Raw genomic sequence first — 19,916 nt, 5'->3', positions numbered from 1 at the left:
AATCACAAATAGTCTCCCTAGTTATTCTGCAGTTGCTATCTTTTAAAAAATTGTAATATTAAAACTGGTACAGTAGTCAGCAAAAATTATATACATTTTCAGTACTTGGCTTTTTCTTCCCTAACTGCCTAAGGAAAAGGACACAAGGACTAAAAATTTAAAAGCTGTACCCTTTAAATACTGGAGTATTTCATTAAGGAAAAAAGAATAGAGAACAAATACTGCCTAATTCAAATCAGGAACACTGTTTAACCAGTTTCTAAATGTGTAATTTTGTACTATATATGGCAGTGGTCTTAAAATTTGTACTAAATGTAAAAGTTGGCATACATTACACATATGAGAAAGTAGAACTTACCAGCAATCCCATATTTGAAAACTGTTTTGCAAGGGGATTCATCCATGAATCACTGTTTCCTCCTTTCAGTGAGCACTGGAGAAATGAAACACGTAACCTCAGAATCAAATAATTTATTTTATCTCAACTTCCTGAGCTGCATAAGCACTGACTGAAAATGCAAAACCAAGAGTTTACCTTTTTGAACCCTAACTCTTCCTCTTGAACTATAGTTATTCTGATATGTTATCTGTTAGTCTAAGAAAGTACTAAGCCTTAGTTATTACATCTATGTTTTCATTCTTACTTTATTCGTTGCCCTGAATTAGAAGTAACTGGAAAAATATATGGTCAGCTAGTGTTTTTACCCTACAAATAGAAGGTCAATATCAGATTTTCTAAAACATAATGTTTGCATGCTAGTATTTTCTCTCTTAGTATCTCCTTGTAACCTAAGTCGGTCTGTATTAGGAGTGAAGAAAAAGTTTGATGCTAGTGCATGTTATTTGGAAAGGAGCCCATTTAAACTGGTCATTATTCTCTGTGTGGAAACAATGAGGAACTCATCCACGTAGCACTTTCATCTGCCTGTTTCATAGTATAAAGATGTGGATCCCCAAAGGGAAAGAAGCCTAGCAGAAGACACCATCACCAAGCTTACCGCAAAGCTGTTACTATGAGGGCAGTTAGTTTTAAGTGCAAAGGTGGTGGATGTAGGTTTCTGCTTGTTTCTTAATGGGACAAACGAGTTTCTCCACTGAACAAGGCGCCAGTCATCAGTTCCACTTTTATTTCTACACAGAAGGTGAGTGGGACCGCGCAGGGGCCTTGTGCGGTGAGATGGGGCTTTGTGCACATGTGCATACCCTCCGGGTAAAAATTCTATTTGTGTTCTGATGGAATTGGTCAGATCAATTTTATTATTCTTGCAAGCGTTAAGGTACTTAGTTTGAAGGTCAAAAAAAACCCTCACTGGAGGGAGGAGAGAAGTGGTAGTTACTTTGTGGACAGATGTTAGTGATGACAGCACAACAATGTGAACGTACTTAATGCAACAGATCCGTACACTTAAAACTGGTTAAGATGGTAAATTTTATGTCAGCTGTATTTGATCACACACACAAAGAGGCCCTCAGTATGAAAGGTCAGAATCATCAGTCATGGAGCAGAAACATTTAATTCCCAATTAGCTTCATTAAATCTTGGTGGGTCCCTGAGTGGGCCAGCACCTTTCACTCAGTTGCTTCCTCAACAGTCTCCTGAACTATCTTGTAATTTGGTCTTACTGTTCATTTGTAAATAACAAAAAGAAAGCCACAGCAGACTAGACAACACGAATGTACTAAAAATGCTGGCAAGTTTACTGAATAATTTCTTTTGTGACTGGAGTAATAAAAGTCCTTTAAGAGGGAAAACTATATATAAATGACTGCTTAAACAATACGTCTCTAACAGAAACAATCTGTATTCTCAGGCCTAAAAGAGAGTAATCGTATTCAGAACAAAATCCCATAGGCAAAGGGGATGAAGGTACAGCCCCTGGCCACTGAAGACCTTCTAAAATGGCACCCGGTATTTGAAAACCAGGACTTTCAGTTGTGAAGCGTTTCTTCGGGCAGCAAGGCTCCCATCCTCAAATTAAATACCTGGCTGCCCACTTCCTATGTCCCTCAATGTATCTGTGGAATGAGAGGCTGGAATGAAAACAGAGGGCTTCTACTGAGAGTCGTTCAGGTTCTAGATTGAAAACCAAAGTCCTCATCAAATTATGCAAATCAAAGGAGAAACTAAGTTGTTCTAAGATACAGAAAGTAACAAGTGTAGAACACAACTGGTACAGTATGTAGATAAATCATCTAGTTGCTAACGCAGGGTTACACACTGGCACCTCATTTTGTTGAGAAAAGGGTCCCGGGCCTTGGAGTTTCCCAAATGAGATAAAAATGAATTGTGATGGTTGCTGCAGGAGAAACCGTATTACTGTGGTTTCTTTTACATATTCCTGGGGATTTACTCTAAGGACCGACTTGGCTTTAGAACCCAAAAGCATAAAACATTTATAAGGTGTGCCTTGACAGCTTCCAAAGAATTATTCTAATATGGAAGCCAAAGTGAGGAAAATTTCGTTTCTTTGAAAATTCCATCTTACCTACAGCAAGAGTTTTGTCGAGATTTCAAGGTCATGGGGAAGGAAGATGAGGGATAAAGAGGAAGTAGCTACTTGTTCTGAAGAAAATACCTTCCCCCTCACCGAGGACCTCAGGGACTCCAGCTGCCTGGCTTCGTCCATGAAAACATTCTCAGTTCTGCCCTCTAAGAAAGAATAAGCAAGTCCAGGCATTTCTTTCTTTCTTTTTTTTTTTTTTTTTTGCGGTATGTGGGCCTCTCACTGTTGTGGCCTCTCCTGTTGCGGAGCACAGGCTCCGGACGCGGAGGCTCAGCGGCCACGGCTCACGGGCCCAGCCGCTCCGCGGCACGTGGGATCCTCCCGGACCGGGGCACGAACCCGTGTCCCCTGCATCGGCAGGCGGACTCTCAACCACTGCGCCACCAGGGAAGCCCAAGCCCAGGGATTTCTAAAGCGGCCTACCTTCATCTGTTTCTTTCCTCCTTGTCCCCAGCTTGCCGAACTGTGGGAGGAAGCACTTCCCTGAGAGCCGGCGGTGTTCCAGACTCCTCCATCCTCCTCCTCTTCCCAGCTGGGATGGCGAGTTCCTGTCACGGGCCCGTCACTCTCCCCCCAGCCGTCTTGCATAGATTTGGAATCTTTAAGAGAAGAACAAACCAACTGTACACAATAGCTATATATAACAATAACCGCAACAACCATTGCCCGTAAACGCAGCATTTTAGTGTATTTGTAATTTTGTCTAGTCTACCTGTATGGCAAGGCAGATATCATATGAACTTTTCAGAGCAGAAATGGAAACCCAAAAAGGGTCAACAATACAGACAGAGTAAGTTAATAAACCACAAATCAAGATTTCCTGGCCTCTGATTCAATGATTTTTTTTCCCCTTTATACAAAGTTGACAGAAATCCCCCATTGTAAAGAACCTGTCGTTACTTATAAGAAATTTCACATCTCAATTTAGAGAAATCTGTTACTCTTAATGAGGATGTTTTACTGCATTCTTTAGTTTTACCCTCCTAAAAGTATGTGGTGAACTTTATAATGGACTTTACGAATATGAGGTATGGTAAAGAACAACTGTCTACCTTGCTTGGGGTGAAGAAAAGAACACGCAAAATGGATGGAAAAAGAAAACTGTATTAGATTTTGAATATCAAAATTATGGTGAAAGAAGAGAAATTCACATACAGCCATGAAAATTTGAAAGTTATTGGATTTACACACTTGAAATGGATTAGGTACTAAAAAGATCCTAGGCAAAGACAATGTATAAGCAATGGCTTTTAAAAGACAGACAGAGGAAATGTGGTAGACAGGGAACGAGGAAAACAGAACGAAGACAGAGGGAAATCAGGGCTGTAATATTCGACGAAATAGGACGTCATCAGTATCCAGAGTCAAATTTCACCAATATTCCCCCCGCTCTAAACAAAGATCTTTAATTTGAAGATTGGGATAAATCCTTAATGGAACTGATAGATACACTCTGTGGTAATGATACTCTATACAATGACAGAAGAAGGGAAATATACTATCCTGCCTAGAAGCTCCATTCACACCTTCAATTTACCAAATGACAGGACCTTTATGAAGGGGTAGTTATTTGATTTAGATAGCTTCATGGGAAGAGTCTAGAGCCAGAAAGGTGTCTCTTCCAGGCCTTTCCTTGAATGACTGCTGCCATGCCCTAGGACCAGGCCTATGATGGCATGCAGGCAGCCATCAAGTACACAGGGTGCAAGGCAGTTGATTTCCTCAGACTGTGGCATCATCTCCCAGCAACGCCCAGGGGAACCTGATGGAACCTCCATGGGGTTCACTGAGCCCCCCCTTGCAGGGGGCTTTGTGACTGGGCAGCAAGAGGCAGGGCTTGGGGGCCGCTGCTGGAAATGCCATTGATAACCAGGACCATTTCTTCTGCATAGGAGGTTACCCACTATTATTGTAAACACAGGCTTTATACATCCTCTGACAAGCAACAAGAATTAAATACCCAACATAAGTGACATACTGACCCCTTTAAAGAAGGAAGACATCCACGTAACCCTTCTTCTAGAGAAAGGAGCTGAACTTTTAACAAGTGACTTCTCGTAGAAAGATTAAAAAGCTCCGATTTTTAGTCACAGAGCCCGCACCAGATATAAGGTATCTGCAGTCTAGACAAGATCACAGGTTAACTATCAGTATCAATTTGGTAGGCTGTGATGATCTAGCCCCTTCCTCTATTATACACTGAAATTACCCAGAGAAGGAGTAAATATAACTACAGCTTTAACTGCAGATATAGATGATCCTGAAGAGTAGAAGACTTTTTAAAATCTGGAGAAAAGTGAGTCTTTTGTGATGGACAAAAGATGATCCTGAAGTTGGGAAAGACACATAAAAGTCCTGAAAGTACTGCTAAAGTACCTCCTTGTGCCAAGGGTCTGGTTAGTGCCTTCCAACAGCATTTTGGATCTATTCCAAGTCTATTGGATGGTATTTCCCATGATGATACAACCAATTTTACAATGAAAATCAAGACGAAATCAAATTCTTTATAAAGCAATTTCTATGAAGTGAAGGAGATTCGTAATTTTTAAAATGCAGTCAAGTTACACAGGAACAAGAGTGAGTTTCTAGAATACAGATAGCTAAGATGATATTCCTTCCTGTGGCATGGTAAGAATCATACATATCATAAAATAAACTTGACAGTAGAATTTTTTTTATTCTTGTTCAAATTTTGAGTATTCAGTCTGACCACATTTTTTAATCAAAAGACAATTCCTTAAGTCTGCAATATGGTAGAAAAGTGATGTTGGAATACTTTTTAAGAAAACTATAAACAAGTGAAAACAGATACTTGAAACTGAATTTTTCAATTGAGCACCATCCAATGGGACGTTCCGTAGCATCCATTTACAAAGTTTGCAAACTACTGTGACTACACATTGCCAGCTGGATCTAGTATAGCTTGGATTTTCAATGATCATGAATAAGTGTGACGTGCTTTGTTTAAAAATTCAAATGAAGAAATCTTCGTTGGGTTCAAGAAACCTTAAATGTGCTTACGTGGGTGGACGTATGAGAAGAGAGACAAGGGGGAAAGGAAGGAACAGAAGAATGAAGTCACTGGGCAGCAGAGACCTTGCTCCACGTTGAAAGCCAGGAGTTAAAAAAAAATTATATCAACATGAGAGGAGAAATGCAAAATAGATCTAATGAGCAATATTTAAAAGTTACTGAGCAAAAAAAAAGCACCACATGAAAATTTCAATTCTGGCCAGACACTAAACCTAAGTTAAAACGAAATCAACAAAACTAACTTACGACTTTTAGTTCACTGTAAGCATTTTTACATATGCCAAGTCCCCAGCATTTGCTGCTAACCATTTATTAAAGGTTCAAGGTCCTGAATCTCACTGAAACAACAGTTTAACAACAGCCCTCACCAAAATGTGTGACCCCCAAAGTTACAATAGAGACTCCCTCAAAAATAATGCCGTATACTTACTAGGTTTCATGGCATTTGGAGCACTGGAGGGTGTGGTCCCCCAGCCTGTGGTCGATGCTCCTGTGTCATCCATTTCACCCCACCCAGGACTGCTTTCATTTGGCTCACCCCAAGCTGAAGTACCATTATCTGGAGCAGGTGGTGTGCTTTTGCTCCAGACTGTAAAGAAAGGACATGTACCTCTAAGAATGATTTGTTCAATGAACACCATAGTATCCACTGGGGGTGAAGGTAGGAGGAACAGGCACTCCTGAATTCTGTTGGTGGAAATATAAATAGGTACCACCTTCACGGAGGGCACTTGGCATTGTCACTTTAACTTTTTGCCCAGTAATTCTACTGCCAGGAAATTATACCACAGATATACTTGTAAAAGTAGATGAAATTACATGTACAACAATGCCCACTGCATCACTGTCAGATAACATTTGGAAGCAAACCTAAATATCTACCAAAAACGGACCAGTCAGACCAATCGTGAGTTGCCCATCAAATGAATACTATACACGAAGCAATTAAAAGACAGAAATGTACATGCTAACGTGGAAAGTTTTTAAGAGTAATGAAAAAAGCAAGGTGAAGAACAGTGTATATAGTACAATCCCTTCCATGTAAAAATTTTAAAGGATAGATATATTTTGCTATAGGTATGAACGAAATTTCTGAATGGCACACAAAATTCTAAGACCTGCAGGGAGAGACCCTAGGGGCTAAGATTCTTTTACTTTTATTACCTTTTGCTTTTCTGTACAGTTTGAAGGTTTTTACTATATGAATAAAAATTTTTACATGTTCTAGGTAGGGAATTAATGAGCAATCTTCATTTCCTTCCTCATTCTTTTCAATATTTCAAGAAAAGAAGTAATTAAAAGTAATCATTTTCTAAGTGTTCATAACTGGATTCACTGAATACTAAGCTTACTTTGGAAAGTGGAAAATTAAATATTATGACTAATTTTAACTAAAAAAACGAACACTTGAATGGTGCATCTTCTTAATCTGCTGAACTATGAGGACATTCAAGTTGACAATGCCAAACTAAGAATGATTACCGGCACTACTTTTTTTTTAAAAAAAAAAAGAGTTCAAAATCCCACGGCCCCACCCCGCCCCGCCTTTTTAAAAATTTTCACCAGCACTATTTTTAATTTACCAGGTATGATGTTTCCTACTCATATAAGGAGGGAAGAAAGTTTAATTGTGGACAACTGATTATCATGAGATAACAATCTCCACACAACGAAGTACTCCACTTCCAGAGGTTAACTGTTAAAAATCATCTGGAAAGTGATGGAAACCTTCCAGATCCCAGCTTTGCTACAGCATTTTCTGATGGTCTCTGCAAGAACAACACAGGCTACTTCCCGTCTCCGGGGCAAGAGAAACAGAGAGGACGTGTCCACAGGCAGAACCAGAATGGAAGTCAGGTCTATTTCTGCTCCTATTTTAATTCTTTATTTTTAAATCTAGAGCACAGTTTGTTTAGCAAGATATAAATCTTTTGGATTCTGCAGACCAATACAATTACCAAAACAAACAAACAAAAAAAAAAACTGGGGAGACTAACCGAGGAATGCCATCTTTCTCCTTTTGCCAAGAAAGAACATTAAAACGTACTACCAGCATCTGTTATCACTATCATTTTATAAAAAGAGAGTCTCTGTTAACAACAGCCTAGAGTTAACGTAGGAAAGATTCCCAGAACAAAGCTAAGTTAAATAAATGCATCTTAATAAAAATGCCTTGGTTTAGGATTTCTTTTCTTCACCAAAACCTGTGAGAAAAAGCCATTGCCTACCTGATGCTGATTTAGCGGTCATCGGGGTAGGCAGGTTTGGTTCTCGAGGTGCTGGGCCCCCCTGGGAATTCTTATCCCACAGATTCACGTTCTTATAGTTGTAACTGTTCGGGTCACCCCACGCTGACGTGCCATCGTCAATGTCCATCTTCCGACTAATCGACTGTGGGGATGGCTCTTCCCAGCCACTGGGCTCCTCATCCTTCGGGTTCACTGGCTGCGGCCCGCTGCTCCAGTTGGAGCTGGAAGGTCGTCCGTTGCCTGGAGCTGGTGGGGCTGGGCCTCCCCAGGAACCAGAAGTCTCTGGTGGCGGTGGCGGTGGCTGCGGTGCCTGCTGCTGCTGTTGGTGCTGTTTATTCCAGGAACTGGGCTGTCTGCCGCTCTCTGCCCAGGCTGTGGATCTTTTGCAATCTTCCCACCCGCCTTTTGAAGCCAGGCTTGCATTCCCACCGTTCCCCCAAGTTCCGATTTCATTCTGCCCTCCTTCACCCCACCCAGACACAGGTTTACTGGCAGAACTTTCCCAATTGCTGTTTTTCGCCTGATCGACCTCCTCTCCCCAACCATTCTTTCCAGAAGTCCATCCTTGATTGGGCTGGCGTCCACCTCCCCACCCCTGCTCCTTGCTGGAATTCTCATTCCAAGAGGAAGATGTCTTTTCATCTGGTCGTCCTCCTCCCCAGCTGGAAGAGTTGCTGTTCTTATAGTCGTTCCAGCCTCCTGTGTTCTTGGGGTCTTTCCACTCTGTAGAGGCTGAGAGCTCCCCCCATCCAGACTTCATTTGATTGCTTTGGCTGGGTGCATCTCCCCAGCCCCCTGAGTTCTTGGTCTGTGTGGCAGCGCTCTCCCACCCCTCAGTTCCTTTGTCAGATTTCCCCTCGGGCCTTGGCACCTCTTCAATATCCCACACTGTGTCCTGCTTGATTTGAGTTTGGCCCCAGCCAGTGTTTGAGAGCACCCTGGGGTCCAAATCAGTTCGGCTCAAAAGAGTCTGCAAGACAGCCTGGCAATCCGGATGTGTGGGCCTGTACGACCGACGGCCAGAATTATGACTGTCACTACTTCCTGCTTTGTGGTTGCTTCCAGTGCTTTGACCTCCAACTTCACTTCCCGTGGAGCTGGAAGATCGTCCCCAACAGGGAGCCTGGGCATTGCCTTGGTTTTCAGGGAGGGGGTGGCCCTTTTGATTGTCCCATGCTCCAGTGCTAGAATTTGGTTGGTTTGGACCACTCCATTCTCCAATTTTCAACTCATCAGACCCAGTCGGCTGTTTCCATTCTCCCTGAGAGACCCCAGATGTCATTTTGTTCCCTTCACCCCATTTGTTGTCATTAGAGTCCTGAGGGCCAAAGTTCCAGGACCCACCCGTAGACCTGTTATTGTTGTCCCAAGAGTCATTTTTTGACCCGGTTGACTTCTGAACAGGAGCTCCTTTCCAGGAGTCCTCTCTATCCTTTCCATTGTTCCCATTGTTTCCAGAATTGCTCTGTCCAGAGGCTGTGTCAGTTCCAGAAGGCCCCCTAGCTGCACTCCAAGATCCAACACTCCCAGTCTTTCGATCTCCAGTGCTTTGTGAAGGGGCATCAGTGCTCCTGGAGGTGTTCCCCAAGCCCATTCCGAAGGGCATTCCCTTATTCTCCATGGGGTTTGGTGAACTTAAGTTCAAGGAGTTAGTGTTTCCATTTTTTGGTCCATCAGTGTTATGAATTTGAGCCTGTTCTCTGCCAGAGACAACAAAATTAACACCCGCATTTTCCATCTTTGACTGCTGTTCCCTGGATGCCTGACCTACTGTGCTAACCTGTGCACTGGAATTACTAGTATCCGTTTCCAATGCCCCTTTCCTAGAATTTCCTTCTTGGACCAGCGCTGGCCAGGCAGATGGGTTGCTATTTGGGTTAAAGTTGCTGAAGCCAGAGCCAGGTCCAATTCTATCCTGACCGCTCACATTCCTCCAATTTCCTAGTCCATTGTTGCTCTCTGTAGTAGAGTTGGAAGATTGAACAGATTTAGCCTTAGGGTCAGATTTCCAGACCCCAAGATTACATTCGTTCCCAGAACTTGCAGACTGGCACTGGCTCCCTTTTCCTTTGTTACTAGTGGTGCTTCCTGGCAGAGTGCTCTTCTCAGAGCCAGGGTTCGAGGCACTGTTGTTATCGGTGGTGTTTTCGGAAGAAGACTCAGTGTCTTTGCTGGCAATGCAAGGCCACTCTTCCATGTCAGACCCGTCTACAATCACCTTGTCCCAGATGTGAATAGGGTTGGGGGAGGCGCCGTTGTTGGAGGAGGCTCCCGGGCCCCAAGTGGGATTTGCATAATGTGAAGCAGCAGCACCTCCAAGGGCTGACTCTGAGAAAGAGAGTGTCTCATCAGTCACAGCTGCACATGCATGCTCTATTAACACCCCAAGCTCAAAGTGCCCCAGAGGAGAGTTCACCACGCTTCCCCGCAAACTAGTTCTCGACCCAGCTGCCTGCCTTGGTAAACTGTATCACACCCGTCTTAGTCATCTCTTCTATTTTGCCTGGTTGGTGTATTTGCTAAATCTGCCCCCCTCGGCATCTCTCAAAGATACCCTCTTGCCATTCCTAGTGACAGAGAACGGCCTTCCTGTATCTTGAGACAAGGCAATAACACCCTGTACTTGCTTTATATCTCCAATCCATGCTGAACATTCCTGGTTGCAGTGAGTTTTCTAAAGCACACTTTTGATTGTATCACTGCTGTATGGAAGGCAGTGGATAGTTTCTTAGTGTACGAGAATAAAGCTAAACTCTTTGGACTGAGGTTTAATAAAGATGCTCCACAGCCTGGGACCAACTGACTCTTCTAGTCTCATCTTCCACTACTCTCTCTGATGATGCCCACATTCCACAAATTGCACCTTCTCACCCTGGCACCATTCCACATAGGCACCTCCTGTTTTTTTCCTTCTGAATTCACAAACTGAAATTTATCTGTCTTTCTGGGCCTAGTTCAAGTGCCATTTCTTCTATGAAACTGTTTTGAGCTTACCACCTGAAAACAACCTTTCCCTGTCGGGAGCCATCGTGCTCAGCGTGCTGTATTCACATCTCCCTTTCCCCACGCTAGTGCCTTTTAGTCAGAGACCTATCTTGCTAACGTCTGAATTCCACATGGTGACCAGGGAACTGCTGCTCAGTAAGCATCCACTGAATGAGGAATGCCCACCCAGCTAGATGCCAGGGGCAGACAAGCATGAATCAGTTTGTATGCCCAAGGAACTTGATAAAATAGTCTGGCTCAGCATATATTTGATGGAATTTACTATATTTGGTGGGGGGGAAAATGACCTGGTTTTAGCCCAATAATTTCTAAACTTATTCCTTTCACCAAAGAGCTTTAAATCAATATGACGTTGAAAAAAAATTATTACATAGAGCCATATAAAAATAAGGAAGCAGAGAATCTCCAACTCTTGAGATAGGGGCCTCCTTGGTTTTAAGAATGTAAACAGGAGACTGACTCACACTGGACCCATGTCAATGTCCAGGCCTGGCTAGCCTCAGCTGCTGAAGTGCCCGGCACAACCGCTCCCTCACACTTCCCTTTGCAGCTGGTTACGAGGGGACAGGAAGGAAGGGCCAGGAGGCCTTTCCCTGCCTGATTTGGGCCTGGCCTGACAGCCACCACAAGAAGCCTCATACACAGGGCTTATCTCTGTATGAAGCCTGTGTCACCACGAGCTTTCTTTCCATCTTCGCTTGGCACACAAGATGGTAACAGAATTTTCCAGGCAGTTCTATGTTCAAGTCAGAACTAGAATAAAGCATCCTGTCATTAACAACCGCCAGCTCACTGTCCTTGCCAACGCCTGATGGTCTTCAAGCTCTGAATTTTAATATAGTCTCAAAAAATATTTTAAGAATACGTGGAAATCTGTTAACAAGCTTTAAAAAAAGGGGGTGATGGCATCTGGAAGTTCTTTACTGTTAGCTGTTTAGTATTCATCTATTAAAAACTCTCAAAACTTCCAGTAGGACCCTTCAGCTAAAGATCCCTTATATCTACATACAGTTTTTAACAAAGCTCAAAATCCAGGGCTCGCTAAAGAAATACTGATTTTAAAAATCTAATAAAACAATGGTATTGTGTGGGATCCTCCCAAGATTCTACATTATCATCTAAGAGACCATTCTCTCTACTCTCCCAGCATTCCAGGAACATAAACACAGGAGTCTAAGATTCAGAACCAGCCTCTGCACTAGCCTCACTTCCAGTCGCCCCCTGAGCACACACCTGTGGGGAAAGGGGGACTATGGAGGCTCAAACTGTAATGCTCTTGTCTGAGAAGGAAAAAAGGCCCCAAAGAGAGAGCAAAAACAGCAGCGACATTAGACGCTCAGGCCAAGACCACACACACTCATTGGACACCAAAACCCAGCTTCAGGAGAGAAATGCTGGTACACATCTCACACTGGGCTCCTCCCCCATCTTTTGAGTAACCCCAAGGGTCTACATAATTATCGTGGACTTTACATGGGCAACACAAGCGACATGCTCACTCCCTGCCGCCGCCGTGCCTCCCGTTCACCTGCATGAGGCTCGCTCACCTGGTGCGGTCCCACCCTCGTTCTGCAGCAGCGCTCCTGTCACTTGTGCGTTGGGGTTTGCTCCGGGCGCTGCGGAGGGAGGAGGCCCCGCCCCGCCCCCGAGGAGCATGCAGGACGGTGGAGGAGGCTGCCCACGTTTTAGTAACACTTTGTGGTCCTGCTGGCAACGGAATCGCGGCGGCACCTCCCGAGGCATGTAGCGGGCGGCGCTTGGCGGTTGTCCGTTCGGCACTGCCACCCTTTTGGCATTGTTGCCACCATTGACTGGTGGCGATGGAGAGCTGCCAATCGGGCTGGCGGCCGTTGGTTGGCTTAAACTTGGTTTCGTCACTTCGGGCACTGAAAGAGAGAGATTGGGAAACAGCCTTTGAGATCAAATGCATTTTTCTGAAGATTATTTTTAAGAAAGCTTCCAAGAGACCAATTCTAATAAGACAACTCTTCTTTCACCCAACTCTGAGAGACATGGTCTTTCCAGATTCCCCAGCATCTTCAGTTTACCGAAGGTAGGGTAAGGGCAGCAAGTGATGGTGACAAGGATTCAAAGACTGCGGTATCCTGGAATTACATTCCATTAACTAAGGAGGAGAGGGAAGCAAGTACCATTCACTCCCCTAAATCAATAGTGGAACACCTGAAGGGCTGCCTAGAAGGTCTAAGGATGCATACAAACCCCACACAAAACCCATGGTAAAGGTTCAAGGCTCTCAGCCCAAGGGCCCTTTCCCTTCATCCACATTCGGAAAGACTGGCCTCTGAGAAAATTTCCCCCAAATCCCTGGATTAGGTAGGCTATGCACCCTTCATTCGGGCTCCTGGAGCATGCTGTCCATCTCTGTACCACTGAATGAACCGGTTATATTGACATTCTCCATTTACAGACCCTTCTCCCCACCATGCCAGAAGTTCCTCAATGGCAGGAATCCATCTTTCATCCTTTTTTCTTAGGGCCTGGCACAGAGTAGACCCCTACAGGGAACTCCAGGCCTAGAGAATCCTGAAATCAACTTGGTTTTGGTTTCTACAGCCACCTGAACTCAAAGACTCTTGACTCTGTGTAAACATTAGAAAGGTTATCTTTTTGCTTTTGTCTAAAAAAAAAAATTAAGTGGACCTTGCGTGTGTTTTTTTCAACTGTTCATTTAAAATAAAAATTTCAAAATGTAGTTAGTTTTCCTATTTACTTTATTTATTCATTTATTTATTTATTTTTGCGGTACGTGGGCCTCTCACTGTGGTGGCCTCTCCCGTTGCGGAGCACAGGCTCCGCACGCGCAGGCCCAGCGGCCACGGCTCATGGGTCCAGCCGCCCCGTGGCACGTGGGATCTTCCTGGACCGGGCCACAAACCCGTGTCCCCTGCATCGGCAGGCGGACTCTCAACCACTGCGCCACCAGGGAAGCCCTACTTTAAATAGTTAAGGCTTTCCCTCACTTTTACAATGGCAAACAGGAAGTACTGGAACATTGAGACGACTGTGAAGCTCTGCAGGACCCCTTGGCTTCCCCTGAACCCTACAGAGAATGTTCCTCTGGATCTGCACCTCCCTTGCTTCATCTTACCAAAAGACTGCTACCCTCTCCAAGAATATCCACCTGGCAAATACAGGCTGGCAGCAATACAGAAATAATCATTGAGACTGGTAATTCAGATGATTCTCAGGCCCAAATCCTTGACACCCAGAGTCACGTTAGGGCCAGCCCTGGTGGCAGTATTGCTCTAACTACTGAAGTGATGCTGGCCCAGCATGTTGCTCGTTGAACTGGCTCCTTTGTGAGGAGAGAGATACGTCATCAGAAATCAGGGGGCCCAATCTATACCCACTGGACATTGGTGAGTACTGTAACAGGAAAAAAAAAAAAAAAAAGAGTAGGAGCCTGAAGGAACTGAAAAGCAACGCTTGGGTCTAACTTTAGCCAGTTCTGAGGCAGTTCTGGGCCTCCTAGTAAGGAAGGGAGGTCAGAGGATAAATGAATGAATGAATGAATGAATAAATAAGTAAATAAACATATTTCTTAAGAACATTAATTGGTCATTATCTAATATTATTAATACAGTACCGTTTGCATGACTTATAACAGCCAGTGGATAAATAACTGATAATGAATGAATAAAGATGAATTATTTAATGATTCATATTCTATCTGTGCCTGGAGGATTCCGTAGCACATGGCATTCCCAATCCCCTTTCCTCTTATTATGAGAATAAACAAGCAGCTGACAAAGGCTGGCGGGATTCTTCCCAACTAGTTTTTCGGACAGAAGGAGTTATGCTTCTGCAAGGCTACCCTTCTATAAGAGGGCTAGAATCTCCTCTTCAAGGTAACCAGGTTTGTTACATGCCTTCCCTCATTTCTCTGAAACAGAGTAAGACATGGTAAGGAGAGTCTACAGAGCTTGAGATGTGAACATCAGTTCGACTAGCTTTACAACATTCATAGCACAACCGAAGAAATCTGGTGGGTACTGTGTATTGTGCAAGATTCCCTGCAAAAGCTCCTCAAGGCATTTTCCCACCATCACACCAGAGGTAGAGCGGATCATAAACGGTGAAGGCACTATGAAACAGGACCGCCGCCCGACCACTCTCCTTGCAACATGGCGCTCTATTCTGGGAGATCAGCCACTCAAAACTCTAGGACACAGTCAGAAAAAGCCTGCCTGTGATACATGTTAAGAGCAAACTGTTTCAGGACTTGAATGAATTCTTATTGTTTTTTTTTTTTTTTAATTACACATTTCTGTAAGTTCAAGAATTTTAAACATTTAAAAGCCAGTCACGGGCTTCCCTGGTGGCGCAGTGGTTGAGAGTCCGCCTGCCGATGCAGGGGACACGGGTTCATGCCCCGGTCTGGGAGGATCCCACATGCCGCGGAGCGGCTGGGCCCGTGAGCCATGGCCGCTGAGCCTGCGCGTCCGGAGCCTGTGCTCCGCAACGGGAGAGGCCACAACAGTGAGAGGCCCGCGTGCCACAAAAATAAATAAATAAATAAATAAATTTAAAAGGGGGAAAAAAAAAAAAAAAAAAAAAAAAGCCAGTCACAACTGTAGGCACTAACTGGAGAGCAATGCAGCTGTTGGGCAGGATGCCCAGTCCGACCTGCTTCCAGAAGTCCAACTAGAGCCATGAGAATCGGTGCGTGTGCCACGCCATGCTCCAGAAAGTCAGGCAGCAACAGAGGAGAGGGAAATTATGATGAAGTCTGAATTATTTATGGGCCCTCCCTCTTCTCTTCTGAACCTTAGTGATTTTAATAGCTTGTGGTGCAAATATTTCTAAAGATGAGCTGCTCAAAATAAGGGCACGGTTTCTTATTTTCCAGAGAAAAAGTCTGTGGCTTAAACATGATCTCTGCATCAGGGAAATAAAGACGTGAAAAATGCTGGGTATCCTATTTTCTAATTTCCATTCATTTACCACCAAAAGCCATTTATTTATTACTCTAATGATTGAATCTTTTCCCTTTCCCTGCTGCCATTATTTAATACCATTCTCTTCTTACAGTCTGAACTTCTAATTGCCTCTATTTCTGAAAAACTTCAATAGATTCTTTCTTCAGATAAAAGTATTCTTTAAGAAAATTCCTATACGGGTAGGACCAATACAAACTATTTTCTTTAAACACCTTTTTGTTTTGGTTTTTAAATTAATTTTTATTCTTTAAATACCTTGATGGTACCATACATCAAAAACAAACAAACAAAAAACCCTTCTAGAAATGTTTTTAAAGTAGTAGTTAAAATACAAACAAGCTCTAGAGAAGACTGAAAATTTAGACTGAAAATTTTCTTGGTGAATAATAATGAGTTACAATGCAATACAAAAAATCTCAAAGACTGATGACACAGAGTGGCTGACACACACTCAACACTGGTCGGTAACCTCTAAGCACTGTCTCCATTTCTTTACCTTCCACTCACTCCCCATACTCAATGCACACTGGTCTTTGTCCAGACTGTCTCCCTGGAAGCCTCTCTCCTCATTAAATGACTAGTGATTTCACTGTCGTTCTAATGGGCACTAGTTGGACCTTGGGGGAAGAAAGCCTGCCTCAAATACTAATCAAACACAGTAGACCCAGAGTTATTCAGTGCACCCAGCACCATGCACCCACTGTAATATGACTTCTGGAATGGACTCAAAAGCCAGAGCTGTGGCCACTGTACAACAGTGGTCCATCTCCTCAGGTATGCTGATGGGAAAGTGCTGTTTCTCTGCTGTGTCCAAACTGGGTAAAGGTTATGAATTACTGCTTTGGACAGCAATATCTAAAAATTTTAATTTATATTGAGCTGGAAGCTTTTCCCTGTTGCTTTGACTCACCAACAGACATTTACCAAGGAACTGCGAAGTGTCAGGCACTAGAGCCCTTCAAATCTTTGAAGATGGTCACCAGAGCTTCCCCATGCGGGAAGCATTCCTTGGGAGTTAAACACTCCCCACCCCCTTCCAGTATTTAACCCTCCCAGAGGTGACACAGGTTCAAATTCCTTGACCATTCTGGCCCAAACTCCTCATGGTCCATAGAGGCTGATCTCTGTTCCTTTGCAGAGAGTGGTGCCCATTATAGGAACTGTAAATCCCTGCCTAGATACTGTATTTCCAGTAATGCAGCTTAAGGTCATGCTAGTTTCTAAAAATCGATTATTTCATACTGATAACCTCCATTAGGCCAACTGTCACCCTAAGATCTAACATCTTTTTAACAACGCTAAATGGTTATGTCCAAACTCTTCCATTACATAGTCTATTTCTTCAATCCTAATCATACCCTTCATCCCTGTTAAATCTGGTCTATTACATCAATCCCACAAACTTGTCCGATTCCATGACCAATATCCAACAGAGGAAGAGATCAGCTTCTACCTTAAGTGCCTTTTAGTTATTTGCTACTTGAATAGTAGGCCCAGCTCTGGCCCATGTCTTCACCTAACCTCCACTTGAAAGCCCTGTCATGTTTTCTCCAAAATTCTCACTTTTTTTAAATGATGGAAAATAAAGACAATATGCTGAATTTACTTTTTCTCTGAAATACGGACAAACCTTACTTCAGTCCTCTGTACAACCAGAGACTTGGCACAAACACAGTCTTTTTTTAAATATAGGGTCTGCTGGGGAAAGAGAGGTGGATTCAGAGTTAAGGGGAGGCTGCCTGAGGCAGGCACCATCTTTGGGAAGGGGAAGAGGACCCAGAAACATCAGCTGTGGGAAGAAGAATGGGATTTAGGCAGGCTCTTGGGAACAAAGATGAAGATGTGGCTGTAAAATGGGATAAAAAAGGTAGAAGATCAGGGCCTCCTTCTACTTATGTTCTAACATACCTCAGGGACAATTTTTATTCCCCAGTTCTAACAATTAAATCCCTTATGAGACCCAAAACAGGATCTCAGCTCACTTCAGGATTATTTTAATTTTTGAGTGGGAGGGTGGTGGCAATAAGGGGGTATGGAAACTGTGAAACTGTATTCCATTTTATGGTAGGTATGAGAAAAACCCTAAATGGAGGGAAACTTTGGTAGTAAGTAAAAAAGAAAGTTTAATTTTTAAGGCTTTGGCAGAGAAAAGAGGAATGTGATTCTGAGAAGAGACCTGGTACAAATAAAAAAATTAAAAAAAAAAGAAAACTCTAACAGATTTTCAGTTTTCCAATAGAAATACCACTTAACGTACAGAGCAGCTTATTTCGACAGCTCAACTGGTCCTTGGAGTCGCAAGTATTAAGAACTGTGGCCAGGCCCAGGAACCCAACCACTGTGGTTCCAGCAACCACAGAGTCTAGATTTTTTAGGAAAATGCCAATTTTCTCATCTGTTGTCCTCGAAATCAACAAAAAGTCCTATAAATATACTTATATGCCAAAATCCTTTCCTAGACAGTATACTGGTTTAGAAAATATGGATACTGTTCTACTATCAATAACTCTATTTCTATGGTAAAGTATAATTTATATTTCAAACAAGTAATTTATAGAGATACTTCCAAAATAATGCCTACCTCTGGGTTAGAAACTGGCTGGAAGTACAAGGGGAGAATACTGTTCTCTCTAACTAATTAAAATAATTACAGCTAATAGTTTCTCTCAGTTTATTTTATAAATCACTACAAAGTTCCAGACTATATTCTCTTTGAAATGCTTTTTGATTAGAAATACATGGCAGTAATGTCTACTCATCTGAGAATTTGTTTTCCAGAACTAAGTTTCCTAAGAAACTAGTACCATCTTTATTAGTCTTTCATCACTGTGTGACACATTTTGGCCTGGTGGTCCAATAAAACTCAACAAAACAATGAAGAAACCAGTCATTAGAGAACCTCCCATCAAGCCTTGGCCTCTCCATGACCCTTATCTTCCCCCATGTTATCATGAATCACATCTGATTCCCTTCATCCAGGGCAGTGGTCCTCAACCTGGGACATATACTGTGGTCACCTGCAGAGCTTCCCTAAATACATCGATCTGCTAGGGCTGTGGCCTGGGACCATGGAGGTTTGGGAGGAGACTGGGCTTGCGTGTTTTGACAAGTCTATGCAAATGATTCTAATGCATATGCTAGCAGAGAACAACATATTTAAGCGGGTGAGGTTAGGAGTTACAACACTGGTCTCAAGGAATTGTCTCTCCCATTCTTAAGGAGAACTGACCAAAAAGTATGACCACTGATTATGCAAGACTGCATAATCAAAATGAACAGAAGAGAAAGAACTGAATACACGCAGACCATTAGAGGTCGAGGAGGACCTCAGGGACCTCTGGCTTCTGTTTACAACACGTCACAATTTTGTAAGAGTGAAAGTGCATCATTATCTTTATTTAAAAGCATATTCCAGGCTCTACTTCAGAAGAGAGCGTGAGCATCCTAAATATAACACTCGTTTTCAGACTCAGTGACTGTCATGGACCAAGGCGGTTAACAACCCTGTGGAGTAGGGACCAGTGTGTGGCTTTTGCTATCGTTCTAAGAAGAATGTTGAAAAGGTTCAGTTCAAAATCATGACCTCTTTACTTTCAAAACTACACTGTCTAATCTCTCTTGCCTCCCCAAAAATGTAAGGCCAACTAGAAACGCTAAGTACTTTTAATTTGTCATTACTGCTCTTCAGTGACTGCAAACAGCCAACCTTAATTACTCTACACCCACTCTCACGAATCAAGTGGATTGGTAGCTGAATCAGCAAAGTGTAAAATCTAAACACAAAAGAGGATAAATCTAAAAAGGAAGAAAAAAAAAAAATCTTACCTTTGGTTTTTTGTTCCGTGACCTGCAAAATAAAGAGACGTAAGTAAATGAGACTTGCTTTCTAATTCTGTATTGTATTGTAAGACTACTTTAATTCTAATATTAGTAATTCAAGGTGTCACATACATAGGCATACCTAAAATTCAGAAAAAGTCAGTTCAGACATCCTTCTAAAGACAATGGCCATATGTCCAGCTATAACTTACATGACCATCATTATGAAAGATTCTAAAAATTAAGACAAAAAAGCATTCTGCTCTCGTTAAGTGAGGTCCTTGCACTGGGAATGCTATTTCCCATTCGGACTGCAATGACTAGAGAAAAGCAAATGGATGAGG

At 42.9% G+C, this 19,916-nt stretch overlaps 1 protein-coding gene across 14 annotated transcripts in view; it reads right to left on the bottom strand.

The window, feature by feature from the left end:
- The window catches only part of TNRC6B (trinucleotide repeat containing adaptor 6B), a 259,882-nt gene that overhangs the window by 53,932 nt on the left and 186,034 nt on the right, over positions 1–19,916 (bottom strand). For 8 of the 14 annotated variants that reach the window (XR_009338497.2, XM_059081027.2, XM_059081026.2 and 5 more), the window contains 6 exons: positions 19,579–19,600; positions 12,340–12,678; positions 7,766–10,114; positions 5,968–6,126; positions 2,928–3,103; positions 359–433 (listed from right to left, as the gene is read on the bottom strand). Coding sequence is in view for 13 of the 14 variants with exons in the window: in XM_059081027.2 (XP_058937010.1) it covers positions 359–433; positions 2,928–3,103; positions 5,968–6,126; positions 7,766–10,114; positions 12,340–12,678; positions 19,579–19,600 (3,120 nt within the window). In the remaining variant the exon portion in view is untranslated. The remainder of the gene's footprint in view (positions 1–358; positions 434–2,927; positions 3,104–5,967; positions 6,127–7,765; positions 10,115–12,339; positions 12,679–19,578; positions 19,601–19,916) is intronic. The other 6 variants (XM_067010245.1, XM_067010248.1, XM_059081029.2 and 3 more) reach the window with 1 other exon arrangement.

This window comes from Kogia breviceps, chromosome 12 (assembly GCF_026419965.1).
Source record: "Kogia breviceps isolate mKogBre1 chromosome 12, mKogBre1 haplotype 1, whole genome shotgun sequence".
NCBI classification, from domain to species: domain Eukaryota; kingdom Metazoa; phylum Chordata; class Mammalia; order Artiodactyla; family Physeteridae; genus Kogia; species Kogia breviceps.
The sequence above is the reverse complement of the archived record's forward strand: the minus strand, read 5'-3'. Positions and strand labels throughout refer to the sequence as shown.